The sequence below is a fragment of the Phragmites australis genome, chromosome 9, assembly GCF_958298935.1.
Source record: "Phragmites australis chromosome 9, lpPhrAust1.1, whole genome shotgun sequence".
In the NCBI taxonomy this organism is placed as follows: Eukaryota; Viridiplantae; Streptophyta; class Magnoliopsida; order Poales; family Poaceae; genus Phragmites; species Phragmites australis.
The window spans coordinates 18,414,105-18,431,380 of NC_084929.1; the positions used below are offsets into that span (position 1 = coordinate 18,414,105).

At 42.8% G+C, this 17,276-nt stretch overlaps 2 protein-coding genes across 2 annotated transcripts; both read right to left on the minus strand.

Moving 5' to 3' along the window:
• Positions 1 to 775: 775 nt before the first annotated feature.
• LOC133928714 (uncharacterized) lies at positions 776 to 2,172 on the minus strand. Its single transcript, XM_062375169.1, has 2 exons — positions 1,441 to 2,172; positions 776 to 1,357 (listed from the first exon to the last, which is right to left on the minus strand). Exons 1-2 carry the CDS (start codon positions 2,116 to 2,118, stop codon positions 1,184 to 1,186), a joined length of 852 nt encoding a protein of 283 aa, XP_062231153.1. The 5' UTR covers positions 2,119 to 2,172; the 3' UTR covers positions 776 to 1,183.
• Positions 2,173 to 16,666: 14,494 nt separating this feature from the next.
• On the minus strand, positions 16,667 to 17,050 carry LOC133928042 (uncharacterized). Its single transcript, XM_062374334.1, has 2 exons — positions 16,741 to 17,050; positions 16,667 to 16,680 (listed from the first exon to the last, which is right to left on the minus strand). Exons 1-2 carry the CDS (start codon positions 17,048 to 17,050, stop codon positions 16,667 to 16,669), a joined length of 324 nt encoding a protein of 107 aa, XP_062230318.1.
• Between the last annotated feature and the right edge of the window lie 226 nt (positions 17,051 to 17,276).

Below are 17,276 nucleotides of genomic sequence, written 5' to 3' on the forward strand. Positions count from 1 at the left end.
TGTAACCCTAAAGGTGCTGCTGTAGACGAGATGCCTGGGAGGGTTTAGTTGATGTCTTTATGTGTTAGGGATCAGGTCATTCTCTTAACAAGATTACCGCAGCTCTCCAATTGCTAGGTTTACTTTAGTTTGCAATTGTATCTGTGTTCTTAATTCGTGCTAATTTTAGTTGATTAGTTCGTCACTAAGATTCTCTAATTCTCCAACAGAAACAACACAGACAAAGCTGGTCTTTTTATTTTTATTTTTCATGTTCTATCTTGCGTTGTTGTGACTCCTTCCCGACCCACGCGCCTCATGTTGGATCTGGGGAACCAGCGGCTTCCATCACGACTCCATTAGTCTCCTCCGAATGTTGCAAAAAGAAAATTTGCTCTCCCTTTACCTTCCAGATGAGATTTGTGCTCAGCGTATGCTGAAACTCCCAAAGGAAATCTGATGTTCCGACTGAGGTTGTTGATGGATCAGAACCTAGGTCCTTTCAGAAAAAATAGTCTGTACTTTTAGAGTACATGCTCTCTACTATGATATACTACATAAATAAATTAGATATACTCTTTTATCATTATGAACATATTTAGGCAGGACAGTTGCAATATCAAAAAGTAGAACAGTTGGAACATGCAAGGCAGTGTAGTTACTAGCAACACAGTATACCAGTTACTACAAACATAATATATCAGTTGCTACCGATATAGTATACCAGTTACTACAAACACAGTATATCAGTTACTATCAACGTAGTATACCAGTTACTACAAACACAATATACTAATTATCAGTAACTACAGTATAACACAAAGCGCAACTGGTAACTTACATGGATGTAATTCTTTGTAGTAACTGACCTATCCAGTGGATCGCAACTATACTATTTTTGAAATCGTAACTGGGGTGTCTACCATGTTGTAACTATGTTGTTGAGCATGTTGTAACTCAGCTGTTTATGAATTACACTATAACCCAGGTCATAACTGTAGTATAGCACAAAGCGCAACTAGTGACTTACATGAACGTAACTCCTGGCTCAGTCGGAAGCATGCGAGAGGGAGGAAGGCTCGGTCGAGGGCGTGCGGGAGGAAGGAAGGTTAGACCGGAACGTGCGCGGGGAGAAACGGGCTCATTAACTGGCTAGGCGCAATGTCAAGCTACACGTACGTACACTTCTTCAAGGCTGGCTGGCTCACGCACGCCAGCTGAGAGAGTCACGTCTTGTGCCGTTGCTCAACTGAGGGGTGCTGCCGCCGTTTTTCATTCCGCCGTTTTTCATCGACGAAGCGGAAGGCGGCTTCTTGCCAAGGAAAACATCAGTGAGCACAGTCTTGGACTGCAGCGACGCCCTGAGAATCTCCAAACCCTGCAAATGCATTAGCATCATCAGTGAGCATGCATCTAGGCATCTAGCACGATTGGTGATGATTATCAACCGAGAGAAGTCACCTCCTTGTACCCAATCTGCACGGTCCTCTCCTGGAGCATTCCGAAATCCCTCACCCCGCAGGCGTTGAGCAGCGCGATGGTGGAGACGTTCGACATGGGCGAGATCACGAGGTCGTCCGTCACCGTGTACACCACCATGCCGCCCTGCACGAACCCTTTCCTCACCGGTTCTTTCGCGTCCACTGGTTGTGGCGACCCTACAAGATTGGTCTCCGTGTACATCCGGTTGCCGCAGTTGGGGCAACAAGTGCCACTCACCTCCGTCACGTAGGACCCGCAGTTGTTTCTGTAGTAGCTGTTGCCGCAGTTGTAGAACTTCTTCGGGGCCGGGGCCGGGGCCGCCGGCGCCGGCGCCGGCAAGGGGAAAACCCAGCTGTTGGGTCGCACCGCCGCGGGGGGCGGCATGGCGGCGCCGAGGATCACGTCCTTGGCCGCGCCGGGCTGGACGTAGGGCTCCTCGAGCCTCTCGGCACTGCCGTAGAGGTTCCCCATGCAGCCGACCATGGACTCCTTCCCCAGCAGCTTCACGGACGTGCCGGCCGGCACGGCGAGGAGGGAGAAGAGGAAGTCGACCGTGTCTTTGCCGGCCTCCGCGAACACCACGCGCCAGCGTTGGGAATCGACGAGTAGCTTCATGGTGAGCGCGGTGCTCGGCGTGGTGGTGGTGGCGGCTGCCATCTTACAGCTCAACGACTTATTGCTACTCTGTCTGGCTACCTTTACCTATGGCGCGGTGACCTATATAGCATCTGGACGTAGTGTGAGCAACTTTTCAACGGAATGGTATCTATGGCAAGCTGGTCTGGCCCTGATATTTCGATGGGCCGGAACGAGACTAAAAATGAGATTTTATTATTAAATATAAATCACTTAGATCTAATTTTTTTAGTTTGATTTTAGACTGATATACACAGTATACATATACATATGAGACCTTTGAATTTTAGGGGTCCGGAGCGGTCGCACCGCTCGACCCCTCCTCTGGACCGGCCCTGATGGCAAGTAGTAAGTGAATGAGAGATTAAACTCAGTTAATAAAGTAGAAAGAATGAAATTCTTGTAGCAAGTAGTAAGTGAACGAGAGATAAACTCAGTGAATAGAGTAGAAAGAATGAAAGTCTTGTATTGATTCAATGAGATATTTACATATATATATACATGATGAAGGGGTGTATATCTCTCCAATAGACATAATGAAAGGGTCAATCCCTTTGCTAATTGATCACACTAACTATAATCTAATTCAAACACTCCCCCTTGATCAATTATCTGTAATGTAAATTTCTTGTTAGAACTTCTCCAAAAAACCTTGTGGGAAAAATATGAGGAGAAAATAATATGTTGATTTGCCATCAAAACTCCTTCAAAACCCAATGAAAAAAGTAAGGAAAAAATAATATGACACATATTGGTTATTGCCTTATTGTAAGCTCATATGAGAAACCTAAATAGAAAAAACTCATTTTGGTGAGCTTAGAGAACAATAATTATGATCTATGGATCATATTAAAATCTCCGAAAACCTCTTGAAAAAACAAGAGGAATAATAATGATATGTTGTTAAAACTCCTTTAAAACCTAGTGGAAAAATAAGGAGAAAATGGTACATCATATATTAATTATTGTGTCTTTGTAAACTCGTATAAGAAAACTTTAAAAGGAAAAACCTATAAGCGATTTATGGAACAATAGATATGTCTCTGATACTTCCTTAAAAAACCCCGAAGGGAAAATAGGAGATATGACATATGTTCTTGTGTAGATATTGCCTTATAGAAAACCTTATGTGAGAAATTGTATAGGAAAAACTTATAAAGGAAATGAGTGCAATATAATTATGAACAGGTTATTATTTAGGGATAAACTCCCTCTGAACCTTGTAAATCTTGGAGTCGCCGCATACCAATTCCATAAATACATTTTGGAATGTGGAAGTTGGTAAGGACTTAGTGAATAAATCAGCGAGATTATTACATGATTTAGTTTGCAAGATTTCTATCTTCTCATTATGAGGATAGAACAATTTAGGAGCAATATGTTTGGTTATATTGCTCTTTATGTAACCTATTTGTATTTGAGAAATACATGCAGCATTATCTTCATAGATAATGGTTGGTGATTCAATGGAACCAATACCACATGACTTTTTATGTGGTTGATTATTCTGCGAAGACATACACATGTATGTGATGTTTCAGAATGATAGGTGGAAGTAGCCACTGGAATCTGTTTGATGACTCCTGTGAGATGGCTATATCACCATGATATTAGTCTGTGATACGACGTTATGGGGGTTAGTTATATAGCCACTGTCAGAATATCTCACTATGGTCATAACTTGATTTTCTGATAGAAAAACTTAGATCTTTGGTGCCATAAAGATATATGTTGATATCTTGTTTGACTCTCGCCTAAGGGCGTTGTTAGAACTGCGCTATTTAAGCTAGCAAGTTATCTGCAAATGCAATATCAGACATGTTGCGATTTGCAAGATATATGAGCGCTTTGATGGCACTAAGATATAGAACTTTAGGTTCAATATCTTTTCATTGTCAATCCAATGTATGAATTGATATTAATTTATATTAGGGATTGAATGACCATATGTATTTTGATAGATATGGTTGTCCAATATCATTTAGATATTGATGGACTGATGGATAAATGTTCCTGAGGGGATATGCTCAAGTTGTAGTCTTAAGCGAAATTTGGTTTTAATCAAATCATTCATCTCAAATTCCATCATAAGATGATTGTATACTTTGTCATGTGTGGTTTAGAGATGATACAAAATCCAATTACGATTTTATTATGAACACACATATGCAATCATTGCAGTTGGAATAACTCTTCTGTGGAAGGAACTCATTTAGTCAGTTGTACCACAATCAACTTAACTATTTGAAGTCATGAAGTGACTTACAAAATATATATTATGATTTGTATTTAGATTCAGAATGTGAAGCCCATTAGGGACTTATATGTTCGAATCCATCCAATTCATTTTATTTGCCAATTATATTGAATATGAGAACATAATTTCCACACATACCTTGGGGTATGTAGCATCGCAATTGATGCCGGGTCTCTGCGTGAACCCTTTTTGCTACTAACCCCATTATTTCACCACCTTATGGAATAAAAATCCATTTTGCTTCCGTAGGAAGATATTAGATGTGTAGGTATTACTTTTGTGAATACCTATCTTTTTGTGAGCAAGTGCAATTCTACCTCAATTGCTTCCTTCTATTTGGTCTAGTCCGAGTGCTTAAGGCACCCTGCCATGACCATAGACTTTGGCCTGGATTCAATTGAAGATCTTCCGCAATTTTCGAGGAGAAATTATTTGTCGACAATTTGTAGTCTTTAGTATTGATTGATTCTATGGAATCAATATAGTTTGTGGAAATATATTCCATTTAACTCCATGTATTTCTCAAAACAATGGAGTTAGGGTGTTCTCATGACCCAGCGCCTGAATTTGTGTACACATTTGTGCTGGGTATTTGGATGCTGAACATCCGTAGGCATTTGGATAGTGAATATCCATAAGGTGTCTATCAACTTGATATTGTTGATTTACATTTACTGTCGTAGATGAGGGATTCCTCTGTTTCCGCGGTAGCTTGCAAAAAGCTTTATCCTTTGTGACTGTACTTCTCCCCCTCTTATTTTGATTTGGGAGTTGAGTAGTTTTGTTTGGTACCTCCACTCTTTCCGGCACGCTCTTAGTAGGAATGTAGGATTTGATGACACCTTTATGACGAGTAAATACATCTGGCAGATGATTTGCAATATGTTGCAAATATAAGATGGTCTGCTAATGATTCAGATCTCAGATACGTGGATATGAGGACTGAATGTGAACGTGTGTGACATTCTCTTATGATTTCTGGCATTCTTTGTGGTATTAATCTCCCCATAATACCTGGAATTGTCCTCAAAATGTTATGAGCATACATGCAATAAATATGTCCTCTGTGAGGGACTTGAGGTATTATATGATTTATGGATAATTATACCTCATATAGATCCCCAATGCCCTTTGATGTATGTTGTACGGTGGTGATATCGATACGTGCAGAACGTAATCGATTCACAGATGGGAAATACTTGACTGAGGCCAAATTTCCAAGTATTAAATGCAACAGAGGGAGCCGTCTGATTGCAGTTAGATGAATTTGGTATAATGATGCGGTGTGTAAAGTTTCATGTCACCAACAAGATGTTGACCAATTACAATTCTTTAGTCGGTCAGGCAAATGATTTGATTCTCTTGATGAGAGATTCAGCTAGACCATTTTGAATGTGCACATATGGTACTTAATGCAGTAGTGCCCAAAACCAAACAATAATTGAATGCACGTTAAGGAACGGCATTATCCATGTGAATGGATTTGATCCCGCGTCTAGGATTATTTGCTCTAATTTTGATAATTTGAGCAATGAATTTGGCGTAAGTGTGGTGCCTTATGTATAAGGGACACATTTGAGACTATTTTGTAGATGCATCAATCAGCATTGTAGACTACCTAGATGGTCCATAAAATTACCGAATAGAGCCACATGTATGTTCTTGAGTGCGTTCAAGAAAATTGGGTGGCGCATTATGAATTTTAAGGTAAGAGGGCCTTAAAATTAAATTCCCTGTGACACATGCGGTGCACACAAATCTAAAGATATTGGGAATTGTTATTATGACCAATAGAGTTGTTAATAATTTTTCTCATCATCTCTAAGGTAGAGTGGCCAAGGCAATAATGCCAAGTCTTGATTTGATCAAGATAGAAAAATTATTTTGTACGCAGTATGTGGTACGAGATTTGATGTATGTGTAGTACAATCCAGATGGTATATAGGGAAGCTTGCCATATCCGTTGATTAATAGGAGAAATTCCTCTTTTGTTGTCATCATGGGTTTCAATATGGAAACCATTCTGACGGATATCTCTATAACTTAGTAAGGTACGGGTTGAATCGAGATACTATAGAGCATCATCGATTTGACTTGAGTACTCATAGGGAGAGTAATTATGGCACGACTAGAGCCAACAATCACTGCATTGCGTCCAGCGATCGTCAAAATATAGAGTTTGTGGTGCAATTGTCCACAAGGCACATTTCCTCCTCCATCGGATTGACTCCCGTAAAAATCTATATATAGAATTGAAGAATTTAATATGAAATTCTTTATCAGATATATAGAATACATACATACTTTATTATAGTACCATAGTGCTGATACAATATTGTATTACAATATTTAATGGGATGTAGATAACATGGTATCTAAGGAATTGGGAGACTATGTAAGATCTCCAAACATGTCGTGCGAAGAAAATTCGACAAACATGTTTTCCGTGCTAATGGGATCTTCTGGTTGGAGAAGAGTCTGGTTGTTACTTGGTTCTTGTAGAACTTGTTGTGAATAACTAGCCTTCTTGGTGGAGTCAGTTTGAAGATTGAAGTGTGCTTCAAATCTTTGTCCATGAGCAGGTCGGTTACGTCCCACAGATTGGAAATAGAGATCAATGAAATGTCTTGGGTGCAGCATTTCTTAGTGGAGTGCTTGTAGCATCCATACTTGTGACAAACAATAGATTTGTCAAGTTTGGAAATACCTTTCCCCTGTTCCGGTGCATATAGCTTCTGCTTCCTGTTGCGTTTACGTTTACCATTGAAGTTCTTTGGATAGCGTCTAAAAGAGCCATCAAACTTGTTGTTATTCTGGACATTAGTATGAACTTCAGGTAAAGGAGCAGCGCCGATTGGACGCTAATGATGATTCCTCAGAAGGACTTCATCATACTTTTTGGCTTGAAGTAATAAATGAATTAATTCAGAATAAACTTTGTATTATTTTGCACGGTTTTGTTGCTGTAAGATCCTATCAGCGGGAAGCATAGTAGCTCTATCTTTTCCACATCTGTAGGTTCTTGTTCGCAGAAACGTAATTTTGAGCAGATTTTATGAACAGCATGATCGTAATCTCTGACGGATATAAAGTCTTGAAGTCGAAGATGTGTCTATTCATGACTTGCATTGGTGCAGAATGACTACCTTTTGCTCTTCATATTTAGCCATAGAGTGCTCGGATTCTCTTCCATCAGATACTCAGATTTGAGATCCGGATGGATATGGTACCTTATTATGTATACAGCTCCATATTTAACTTGATCTGGTAGCGGTTGGTCTCTCTCTTAGGGAGGTTGGAGTGCCGCTACTTTTTTGCGGGACACAAGAATGACCTTGATGTCCATTACCCATGTTAGATAATTGTGACCATCAAGCGCGAGTTCATCAAACTCTTGGCCGGTCATTGTATCGTACATGGATTTTGAACCATAGATTTGATTAATTTACTATAGGTAAATTAAAAATCATCATGGTAATGTTGTAATAATGATGAAAAATTTATAAAGTCAAGTTGAGACTTGAATTACATAGTGTAGACCTCAAATTATGTAGCTAACACGTTGAAGATAATCACCAAATGTGGTATGGATCTCGCAGTAGTAGGAAGCATAATCTCACATTTATCAGTAGATACCTATGTTCCTATTACCTTGTGTTATGCTAATTATAATATTTGGAAGAACGCATTGAAGGTAATCATTAAGTCAAGATGACTAAACGTTGACCTCACAGTAATGGTGGATAATCTGCAAATATGCAGTAGATGCCATTGTTCCATTACCTTGTGTTTCGCAAATATTAAATGGAGGTAATCACATAGAAGGTAATCACCAAAATGGTGTAGACTTCAAATGTAGTGCTTAAACCCTTTGACAGTAGTCACCAAAAATGGTGTAGACCGCATTGTAATGGTTTAACACTTTGACGGTAGTCACCGAAATAGTGTAGACCGCATAGTAGTGGGCGAGTAATTCGCTGTTATGAGCATAATATGCAAATATTGTAGTAGATTTCATAACATCCACGATCTTGTATTATACCGATATTAGTTGAGGTAGTCACTTAAAATTTTGCATTGTAATTCTGCTTGAATTAAGCACTTTTGGGCATAAAAGCTCTTTGGGCTTAATTAAGGTGAATTACTATGTAATTCTGCAAGAAAGTAATCTCAATTGCAAAATTAACATGGTCGTTAATTCAACTGCATGTTATAGGGATTACATGAAGCAAACATATTGAACATTGCACAATATTCCAGAAAAACATGGTCTGGAATACAGTTTTACATCAGTAAATAACACAATGGGTAATTACTGAAAACACCGAGGGACTAAACGTGAAAAGTACTAGGTACAGAGTACTATTCAGTTGGATGATCTTGCAAAATATTAGAAACCCAGGGGGTCATCTGCAAAATAATCATAGGTCTCGGGCAGCCAACCGAATGGGCTGAATTAACCTGGGCTGAGGCTCGGTTGGCTTTTTAGCCCATTCGGCCCATGTGGACTGCATCTTATAAAAGGGCTGGAGGTGGGCGGTTAGGGTTTCCCACCCTCAACTTCCCACAGCCACTGGTTGGCCGGCCGCCAGGCTTAGGTTGGTCACCGCCTTGCCTCCGCTGTTTTTGGCTCGGCTTGCCAGGCACGGCCGCCGTTTCATGGCTGGCCGGGCGCCGCCCGCACGGTCACTGAGCTGATGCGAGTCGCCGCCGTTCGGGCTGTGCGGGTCGTCACCGCTCAGTTTATGCGGGCCGCTTGATCTGGCCAGGGTTAGGCGCGGATGGGCGCCATGCACCCCTGAAGGGACGTAGCTGGCTTGTTGCAGCGCCACCAGGAGGGTGGGCGCCACCGGAAATCAAGTGCTGCCGGAGGCCAGAGGGCTGCCGTTGCGGGAGCTTCACCGCGTTGCGATGAGGGCCGCCATCGTCCTGCACTAGAGCCAGCATGCTGGCTCGAGCGGCGTCGGCACGGAGATCGGAGGTGGCCACGTCAGACAGGATGGATTTCGTGTCGCTGTGGAGTGCGGCGCTGTTGCGGGCGTGTTGCCACGTTGCGTGGAGCAGCTGCGTCGCGATGGGACGGAGGCCGCCGGATCCCGACGCACCACCACGGAGCCCTACGACCATAGAGTCCGTCAAGCACTTTGGCCCGGATAGAAACACCGATGGGCGCTCCAGCAAGGGGGCTCATCGGTAGCTGAGGGGATCCAGGTGCGCATGGCCTGGATATGCATGCTGGCCGGTGGCGCTCTAGCCTAGTGCTTTGCAACATTATCAACGTACGTGCTAGACGAGAACGTGCTGGCCCAAGGTCACATGCTGCCGCCATCCAGAGGTGTGCCGACAAGGGAGCCGCATTGGGTTGCCTCACTGTGAGGGGTTCTTCCATGCATTCAATCAAGGCAAGTCTTTCCTCTATGTTGTTGAATGCGTGAGGATTTGCCATGGTTGGCAGTAGATCTTACTCATTTGAGGCGACCGGAGGCCTTTGCTGTTTAGCATAGATGTAGTGGATTGTCCTACGAGCGTTGTTCTCTGTTGGCGTCATGCATCATCGTTCTGTGTTGCCGAACGCTGCTAAATTGATCCGAATCCGGTGAACGGGCTTTCCTAGGTTCGGATTTGGTCAAGGAGGCGGAAGATCATGTTCTGAATATCCACAGGAGTCTTCTCATGGCTCAATCCCGGCAAAAGAGCTATGCGGATCGTCGCCACCGAGACCTCGAGTTCGCAATTGGAGATCATATGTATCTCAAGGTTTCACCGCTCAAGGGTGTTCACCGATTCCAAGTCCGAGGCAAGTTAGCGCCTCAATACGTGGGACCATTCCAGATTGTTGCTCGACGTGGAGAGGTGGCATATCAACTGGAGTTTCCTTCTTCCCTCTACACCGTGCATAACATCTTCCATGTGTCGCAATTGAAGAAATGCCTCCGAGTTCCAACTGAGGTTATTGATGTTGCACCTCAGGAGTTGCAACCAGACTTGACATATTATGAGCGGCCACTCTGTATCTTGAACGAAGCCGAACGCAAGACACGGTGAAGTTCAATCAAGTTCTTGAAAGTTCAATGGAGCAATCACATGGAAGCCGAAGCGACATGGGAGCGGGAAGATAAGCTCCGCTCCGAGTATTTGAGAACTTGTAAATATGGATGTAATATAGCATATTTGGAATCTCTCACGTGTCCAAGTTATCGCCATGTGAATGAAAATATGCATGGATTCTATCTCTCACAGCGTGGTTCCTAGACTCATCGTGCTCTTCCCCAACTCGTACCGAATCTCGGGGTGAGATTCGTTTTAAGGGGGGGGGGGGGAGGTTTGTCACGTCCCAAATCCTTAATCACATATTTAAGCATAATTATGCTTCTTAAGCATTATGTTTAATTTTGTGTAATTTGTTTTGTAACTCTAGAGCAATTCATTTCAAGTCAATTGGATGAGAGGATGAGATCTAGGAGAGAAAAGAATGAAATTTGCAGTTAAAATGGACCTATTTCTCTAGCATATGGGACCCACCAGCTGGCCGGCCCCACACCTCACTCTCTCTCCCTCACTCGGCTGCCAACCCCACAACAGCCCCACCTCACTCTTGTGCCTCTCCCGTGCAAGCCAAGGGAGCAGCCCCCTCTCACCCCCTCTCTCTCAAACTCTCTCTTCCTCCCTCAAATCCGAGCTCAAGAGGAGGAATTAAGGTATGCATGTGGTATTCACGCGATCACAAGCTCATGAGCTATCCATCCCTCCAATTCATTTTCGTTTTCCCGGAGGATTTGAGCTGGATTTGGTGTCTTTTGGTGTTTAGGGTGGAAATGTGAAGAACACCGGATTTCTTCACCTCCCGAGCTTTTCCCTCCATTTTCTCCTTCAATCGGTGGTCCACAACCTCGGTAAAGGCCATTGGGTAAGTCCCCTAAACTCCCATGACAAGAATTCGCCTTTTGGATGGTTGGATTTCGAATTTTGAGCTAGGGGTTTGAAGTTCATGAGTTCTTGATGAATTAGAAGAAATAACCGAGTTTTGGTCGATTTCTGCGTATACATGTTGTCCTACGCGGTAGAGGAAGTCAATGTGATGCTCTAGGTCCAAGTCCCCACTCTAAATGTCGCCGAAATCGTCGTCGGTGAGCTCCCAAAGTGCCCCAGGCGACTCCCAGCGGTCTGACTGCCACCCCAAAGTCGGTCAGACCACCAGGGGCCAAAACCTTCTGCATGGGGGCGGTCTGACCGCGTTTTCGGCAGTCTGACCATGACTCTTGGCGGTCTGACCGCTGTATACCCAGACAGCACAATTACTGCTTGCTGAAATTTGTAAAATTTATAATAAATTCTCTGTAGCTCCAAATATTATGAAACAAATTTTTTGGGTTTCATAATAACCTACTCTACCTACTACAAATATCCCCAGCCATTCTGAGATTAATTAATTAGGTTAAAGTTTCATTAATTCACCGTTAATTCATCATAAGTCCAAAATCGATGAATCCAATTTTGCTAGTTTCCTTATGACATTTTCTATCTAGGAAAAATGTTTTCATCTATTATATGCATATTGTGGCATATATTTGCACTTTATTCATACTCATTGTATTGCACGCGTTGATCCTTTTTAGAGAACGTCGATCCGTCGATCCCGGAGGCCGAAGGCGATCCCGTTGCGCCGTATCTTTCTGATTCAGGGCAGCAAGGCAAGCATCTATCATATTGCACCATGTTAACTTGAAAGTCTAAAGTGTTATCTATGCTTATGTATGTATGTGTCGGGTACCTTTGGGTAGAACCTATGCCGTTGCATTCTTCTACCTTGGTCACGAGTTCATGTATGTTCCTTGAAGCCTAGAGGTGATGTAGATGTCTAAAGGTCTTCACTATGCTTAGCAATGCTTAGGTATTTCGGTAGAAGTCGAACGACGGCGTTCTCTGTTGTTCGCGAGGATAGGATCTACTACTGTCTACAATTACATGTTGTTGGTGATAGTATGGTTGGTGAGTGGTGAGTATGAGGCGAGGTGTGAGCGGTGCTAGGAGGGTGTTTAGCCTGCCCGGATGTGGAGTTCCCCTGGGTAGGATGGTAGAGGAAAACCACGCACCGTAGACCGTTTGCACCGGTTAAGCACCGATCGTCGGTGTAGTCGGCTTTAGCACTTAACTTACTCACCACACGTTGATATAATGGTAGGCAAGCCGAATACCTTTGCAGCTGTGGCTTTGTGGGTATGAACAACGACGGTGTGAGCGGGCGGGCTTGTAAGCGGTACTAGTTTGCTCAGAGAGTAATTCTTGTACCGCCGCACCAAGCGTTGCATGCCCCACACGGTTGGGGCTGGTTGGAAAAGGTTGTGACGAGTACCCCCTTGTGTGCACTTTGGCCGGTGGCACAAGCCGAATGGTCTTCGTGTCGTGTGGGTCCAGGAGTATCCCCTTGCAGGGTGTAAAAACAATTCAAACTGCCGCGCTCTCGGTTATGAGCATGTCTATCGCTTATCTGCATCGGTCGTAGAGTCTCGGTTGTGGGCAATGGTTTGGCTACGTGTTTGTGGATCGGTTATGTTGGAGTTATGATGGAGTGATAGTGGTGTTGGTTCAGATATGAGATGGTTTGGTGTGGTTATGGTTCGGATATGTGGATGTGGTTCGGATACAGTGTGGTGGTTTGGGCATGGTGATCGAGTTGGCACCGGTTATACTTTGATACACTTGTTGGTTATGTTTATATATGTTCAGTTGGTGGTGCGGGGTTGTTTCATATATGTTGGTTAAGCTAGTTGCTCACACCTACGTCTAGGTTGCTTATCGCTTAATTAACTTAACCATGTTAATTCTTGCTACCAGCTTAATGCATGATCCTTGGAGTCAGGAATATATATACCCATACTGTGTAAGACTTGCGAGTACCTTCGTACTCAGGGTGCTGCCCTTAAGTTGTTGCAGGTTCACAGGTTGGCGAGGAAGAGGCGCTGTTTGGCTACTTTGTGCCTGCCGATCAGGGTGGCAGGCAGGAGTAGCACATTCTACTCCGAACTCAGTGCTCTTGGTATGGAGCCTAAGGGCATGTGGCTCCATATCCTTTTGTTGTATAGTTTATTTTCCTCCGCTGTGTAGATCTTTTGTTGGTTAGGAGTTGAGGGGTTTTGTCTCCTCCTAGCTCGCTTTCGCTGTAAATTATTGAAATCAGTTGCATGCTTAAATTGTAATATAAATGTTTATTACTCGCTCTTTATTAAGCTATGTTGTGATGTACCTGTTGGAAGGCATGTGTTCCGATCCTTGGGCACAAAACACGTGCTGGGACTGCCGGAGCGGTATTTTGATTAATCATCGAGGTTGTGATTATGTTAATGATCCGCCTGATGATTAGTTTGAATACTGTTTGGTCGGGTCCTCACAATCTTGTTCTTGCAATTGCTCAGTGGAGAACAAGCGTGTCTGATAACGCATTGTAAGTAGTAAGTGAACGAGAGATTAAACTCAGTGAATAGAGTAGAAAGAATGAAATTCTTGTATTGATTCAATGAGATGTTTACATATATATACATGATGAAGGGGTGCCATTGGAGAGACATATCTCTCTCCAATGGACACAATGAAAGGGTCATGTCCCTTTGCTAATTGATCACACTAACTGTAATCTAATTCTAATAGTATCCTCTAATTTAGGGCTTATTTGTTTGAGCCGTGGCTTTTCTAAAAAATGTTTCTGCCTAATAGCACTAGAGAAGTTGATTTTTCGAAAGCTTGCTTATGTAAAAGTTGTGTCCGTTTGTCAGCTCTGCTTTTGGATGACCTGGCTGATGCCTTTTGTAGTTTGGAGTAATTATATTTGTTTATGTAAACTAGTTATAAGTGACTATTGTTAATATTTGTATAGAAAAATTAATATATAAGGTGTATATACATATAACTAGTATCATTGGAAATGTAAATAGTTGATCATCCATATATTTTAGTTTTTCAAAACATGCTTGAGTCCCAAAATATGTTGAGATAATTCCCTTGATTACAAAAGTAAAAAATTATGACAAGGAACATATGCATACATGAGAACTAAGAACAGTGAATTGCTATTCCAAAATCAAGGAATTTAACATAAACCTATGTAACATCCCGGGGACCACCACGAGTTCGGAATGTCACTTACACCAACCTACAGGGCTGCCAAAGCTTAAAGGAAATTTTAGCAGCACCTCCTCTAAAACTGGAGGTATAATTGGTAGCAAACATACATAGACACAGATAAAAGTTTATAGAACATCACATTAGCAATATATATATATATCCTAGCAATGGAGGAACAAGTCTCGATCACATCCAAGCCACCACGGGCCAAAACATAACATCACAGGGCAAAGTGACGCTATCTAACAACATATCAAGTTTAACGAAAAGATAAATGTGAATGTGCAAGCGACGTGCAACTACCCATCCCACATGCGCGCCATCACCTCAAAAAGTACCTGGAAAGAAAGCAAGCGTGAGATTTAAAAATCTCAGCAAGCGAATTTGCTTTAAAGAGTTAATGAGCCACAGTTAATTAAGCAATCATCTTTAATTAAAACTAGAACCAAAACATACTAGCAACATCTAGAAAATATGACTAAGCAAGACCAATAGCAACATCAACCCTTATAACATCCTCTAGTTTGGTTCTTCACAACCACATCATATACAAGAAAAAAGAAAGACCTCCTTGCAAAGTAAGACATTGATGCGATTAAATTAAAGAACTTCATATGAATGCATATGTATGCACATAACATGCTCTTCCTCACCCTTTCTCCTCTTCGGGTAACGTAAGGGTGTGCACCATACCATTTCTTAGGTAACATATGGTACTGTACTGGTATGTTTGTGGCCAGAAGATGGTGACAGAACTTCCAATGCATAAGATACATATGTATGACATACTTCATGCATAACCAACAACATAACTTCAAAGATGTGCTTAAGATTTCAAAAATTGCATAATGTAGTAATAAACAACCGCAAGTGACATATCACACTTACTGTACTTCATAAATCAAGAATCGAGTAAACTTCTGAAAGGTAAACAACATGGTAACAAGCTCATAATCAATTTATCAGGTTAGATGTATGAATTACAGTTAAAAGAATAGAGGCAACCAAATAACATGTTAAAGCGTAGCCATTCGCTACATTCACTTACCTTCACCAGCGTTGAAGGCGGGTACTAGCTGCGACTTGGAGCAGCACCACCTGAACAAACACCCAATTAGCACCAAGACGCCGCAACAGTGAAACAAAAGAAGGCACACGCTTCTATGCCCCAAAGCCCCGCAAATCAGACAACCGAAGGCTACGAAAAGACATCTACCAAAAAGCTCACTAGACGCTGAGCAAGAACCTCCTCTAGCTTGGTTTAAGACCGAAGAACAAGACACAACGCACGGCTAAACCTCGCCAGAACACTAACATCGATTATCCAAAAACGCATAAACCACTTACCAAAAAGAACAACGCCAACACCACTGGAAAGCGCACGACAAGAAGTACAAGTTCCATTATAACCATACACTCGCATCCAATGTCGGTTAGGCCTCAAATGAATTAACCCGCTACTTTCTAAACGTACCAACAAAAGCCCTCAACCGACGATGAGAATGACCAATATCGACTACCTATGAGCATCTAAAGACTACGAAGGAGTCATCTTTGGAGCGAAACTACAAATTAGCTAAGAAACTGAAGAACTCGCGGAATACCACCTTCTCCTTCCTTCCTCTTTCTTCCTTCTTCTTCTTGTTTCTTCTTCTTGTTTCTTTTCTTCCTTTCTTTCCTCTTCCCTTCTTGTCTGGCCGGTCCCCCTCACAACATCCCCACAGCACCCTCCCACGCCCTCCTGCACCCCTCGTGCCACTCGTCGACGGCACAATAGCGGGGAGGGGCACTGGCTGGACACAGCAGCCGAGGCAGCGGGAGGCGGGGGCGACGGTCGGGGTGGCAGCTAGGGTTGGGAGGCTGGGCGGATGGGGGCAGGTCAGGCCGAGCGAGTGCGAGGTGAGATAGGATGGGAGCCGATCCCACCGAGCCTTATCTTTTTTTTTCATTTTAACCAACGGTCTAAACTCATTGGGCTCGCCACAGACCCACTGGGTGCCCAAACACGACGTTAGGTAGCAAAATGGAATTGTCTCAACGATATATACGCATTTGCGATCTCCGATCGTCCATCTGAGCAATGATTCAAAACATTAAAATTCGTACTCCTTGTTGGTCCCACGGTCACAAATGCATTTTGCATTTTCTTCAGGTATTACATTCTCCCCTCCTTAAAAGAATTTGTCCCCAAATCTACCGCTCCAAATCTATGATAAGAAAAGGATAACAAAGCATATATACAATGATAAACAATGATTAACACTCACCAGCTTCAAAGAGCTCAATGTACTTCTTTCGCACTTGATCCTCAAGTTCCCATGTTGCTTCACGCTCAGACTGATTCAACCAAAGGACCTTCACATACTTGATGGTCCTCCTCCTCCTCGTGACTCGCTTAGATGAGTCCAAGATGCTCACTGTGATAGACTCCAGATCAATCTTATGCTCAGGGTCGCGTGGGAACTCGACAGTCAGATTCTGCTCCACTGTGATAGACTCCAGATCAATCTTATGCTCAGGGTCGTGGAGATACTTCCATAGCATAGAGACATGGAACACATTATTCACTCCCCTCATCGAGTCCGGCAACTCTAGACGATAGGACAAACTACCAACACGTGCTACAACAGGAAATGGGCTAATGTACAGTGGGATGAGCTTCCCGGGTACCAAAGTGAACAATGCCCTTAGTCGGTGACACCCTGAGAAGCACGTGATCCCCAACATCAAACTCCAGATCAAGACGCCTAACATTAGCATAACTTTTTTTGTTGGCTCTGAGCGACCAACAGATTGTAGCGAA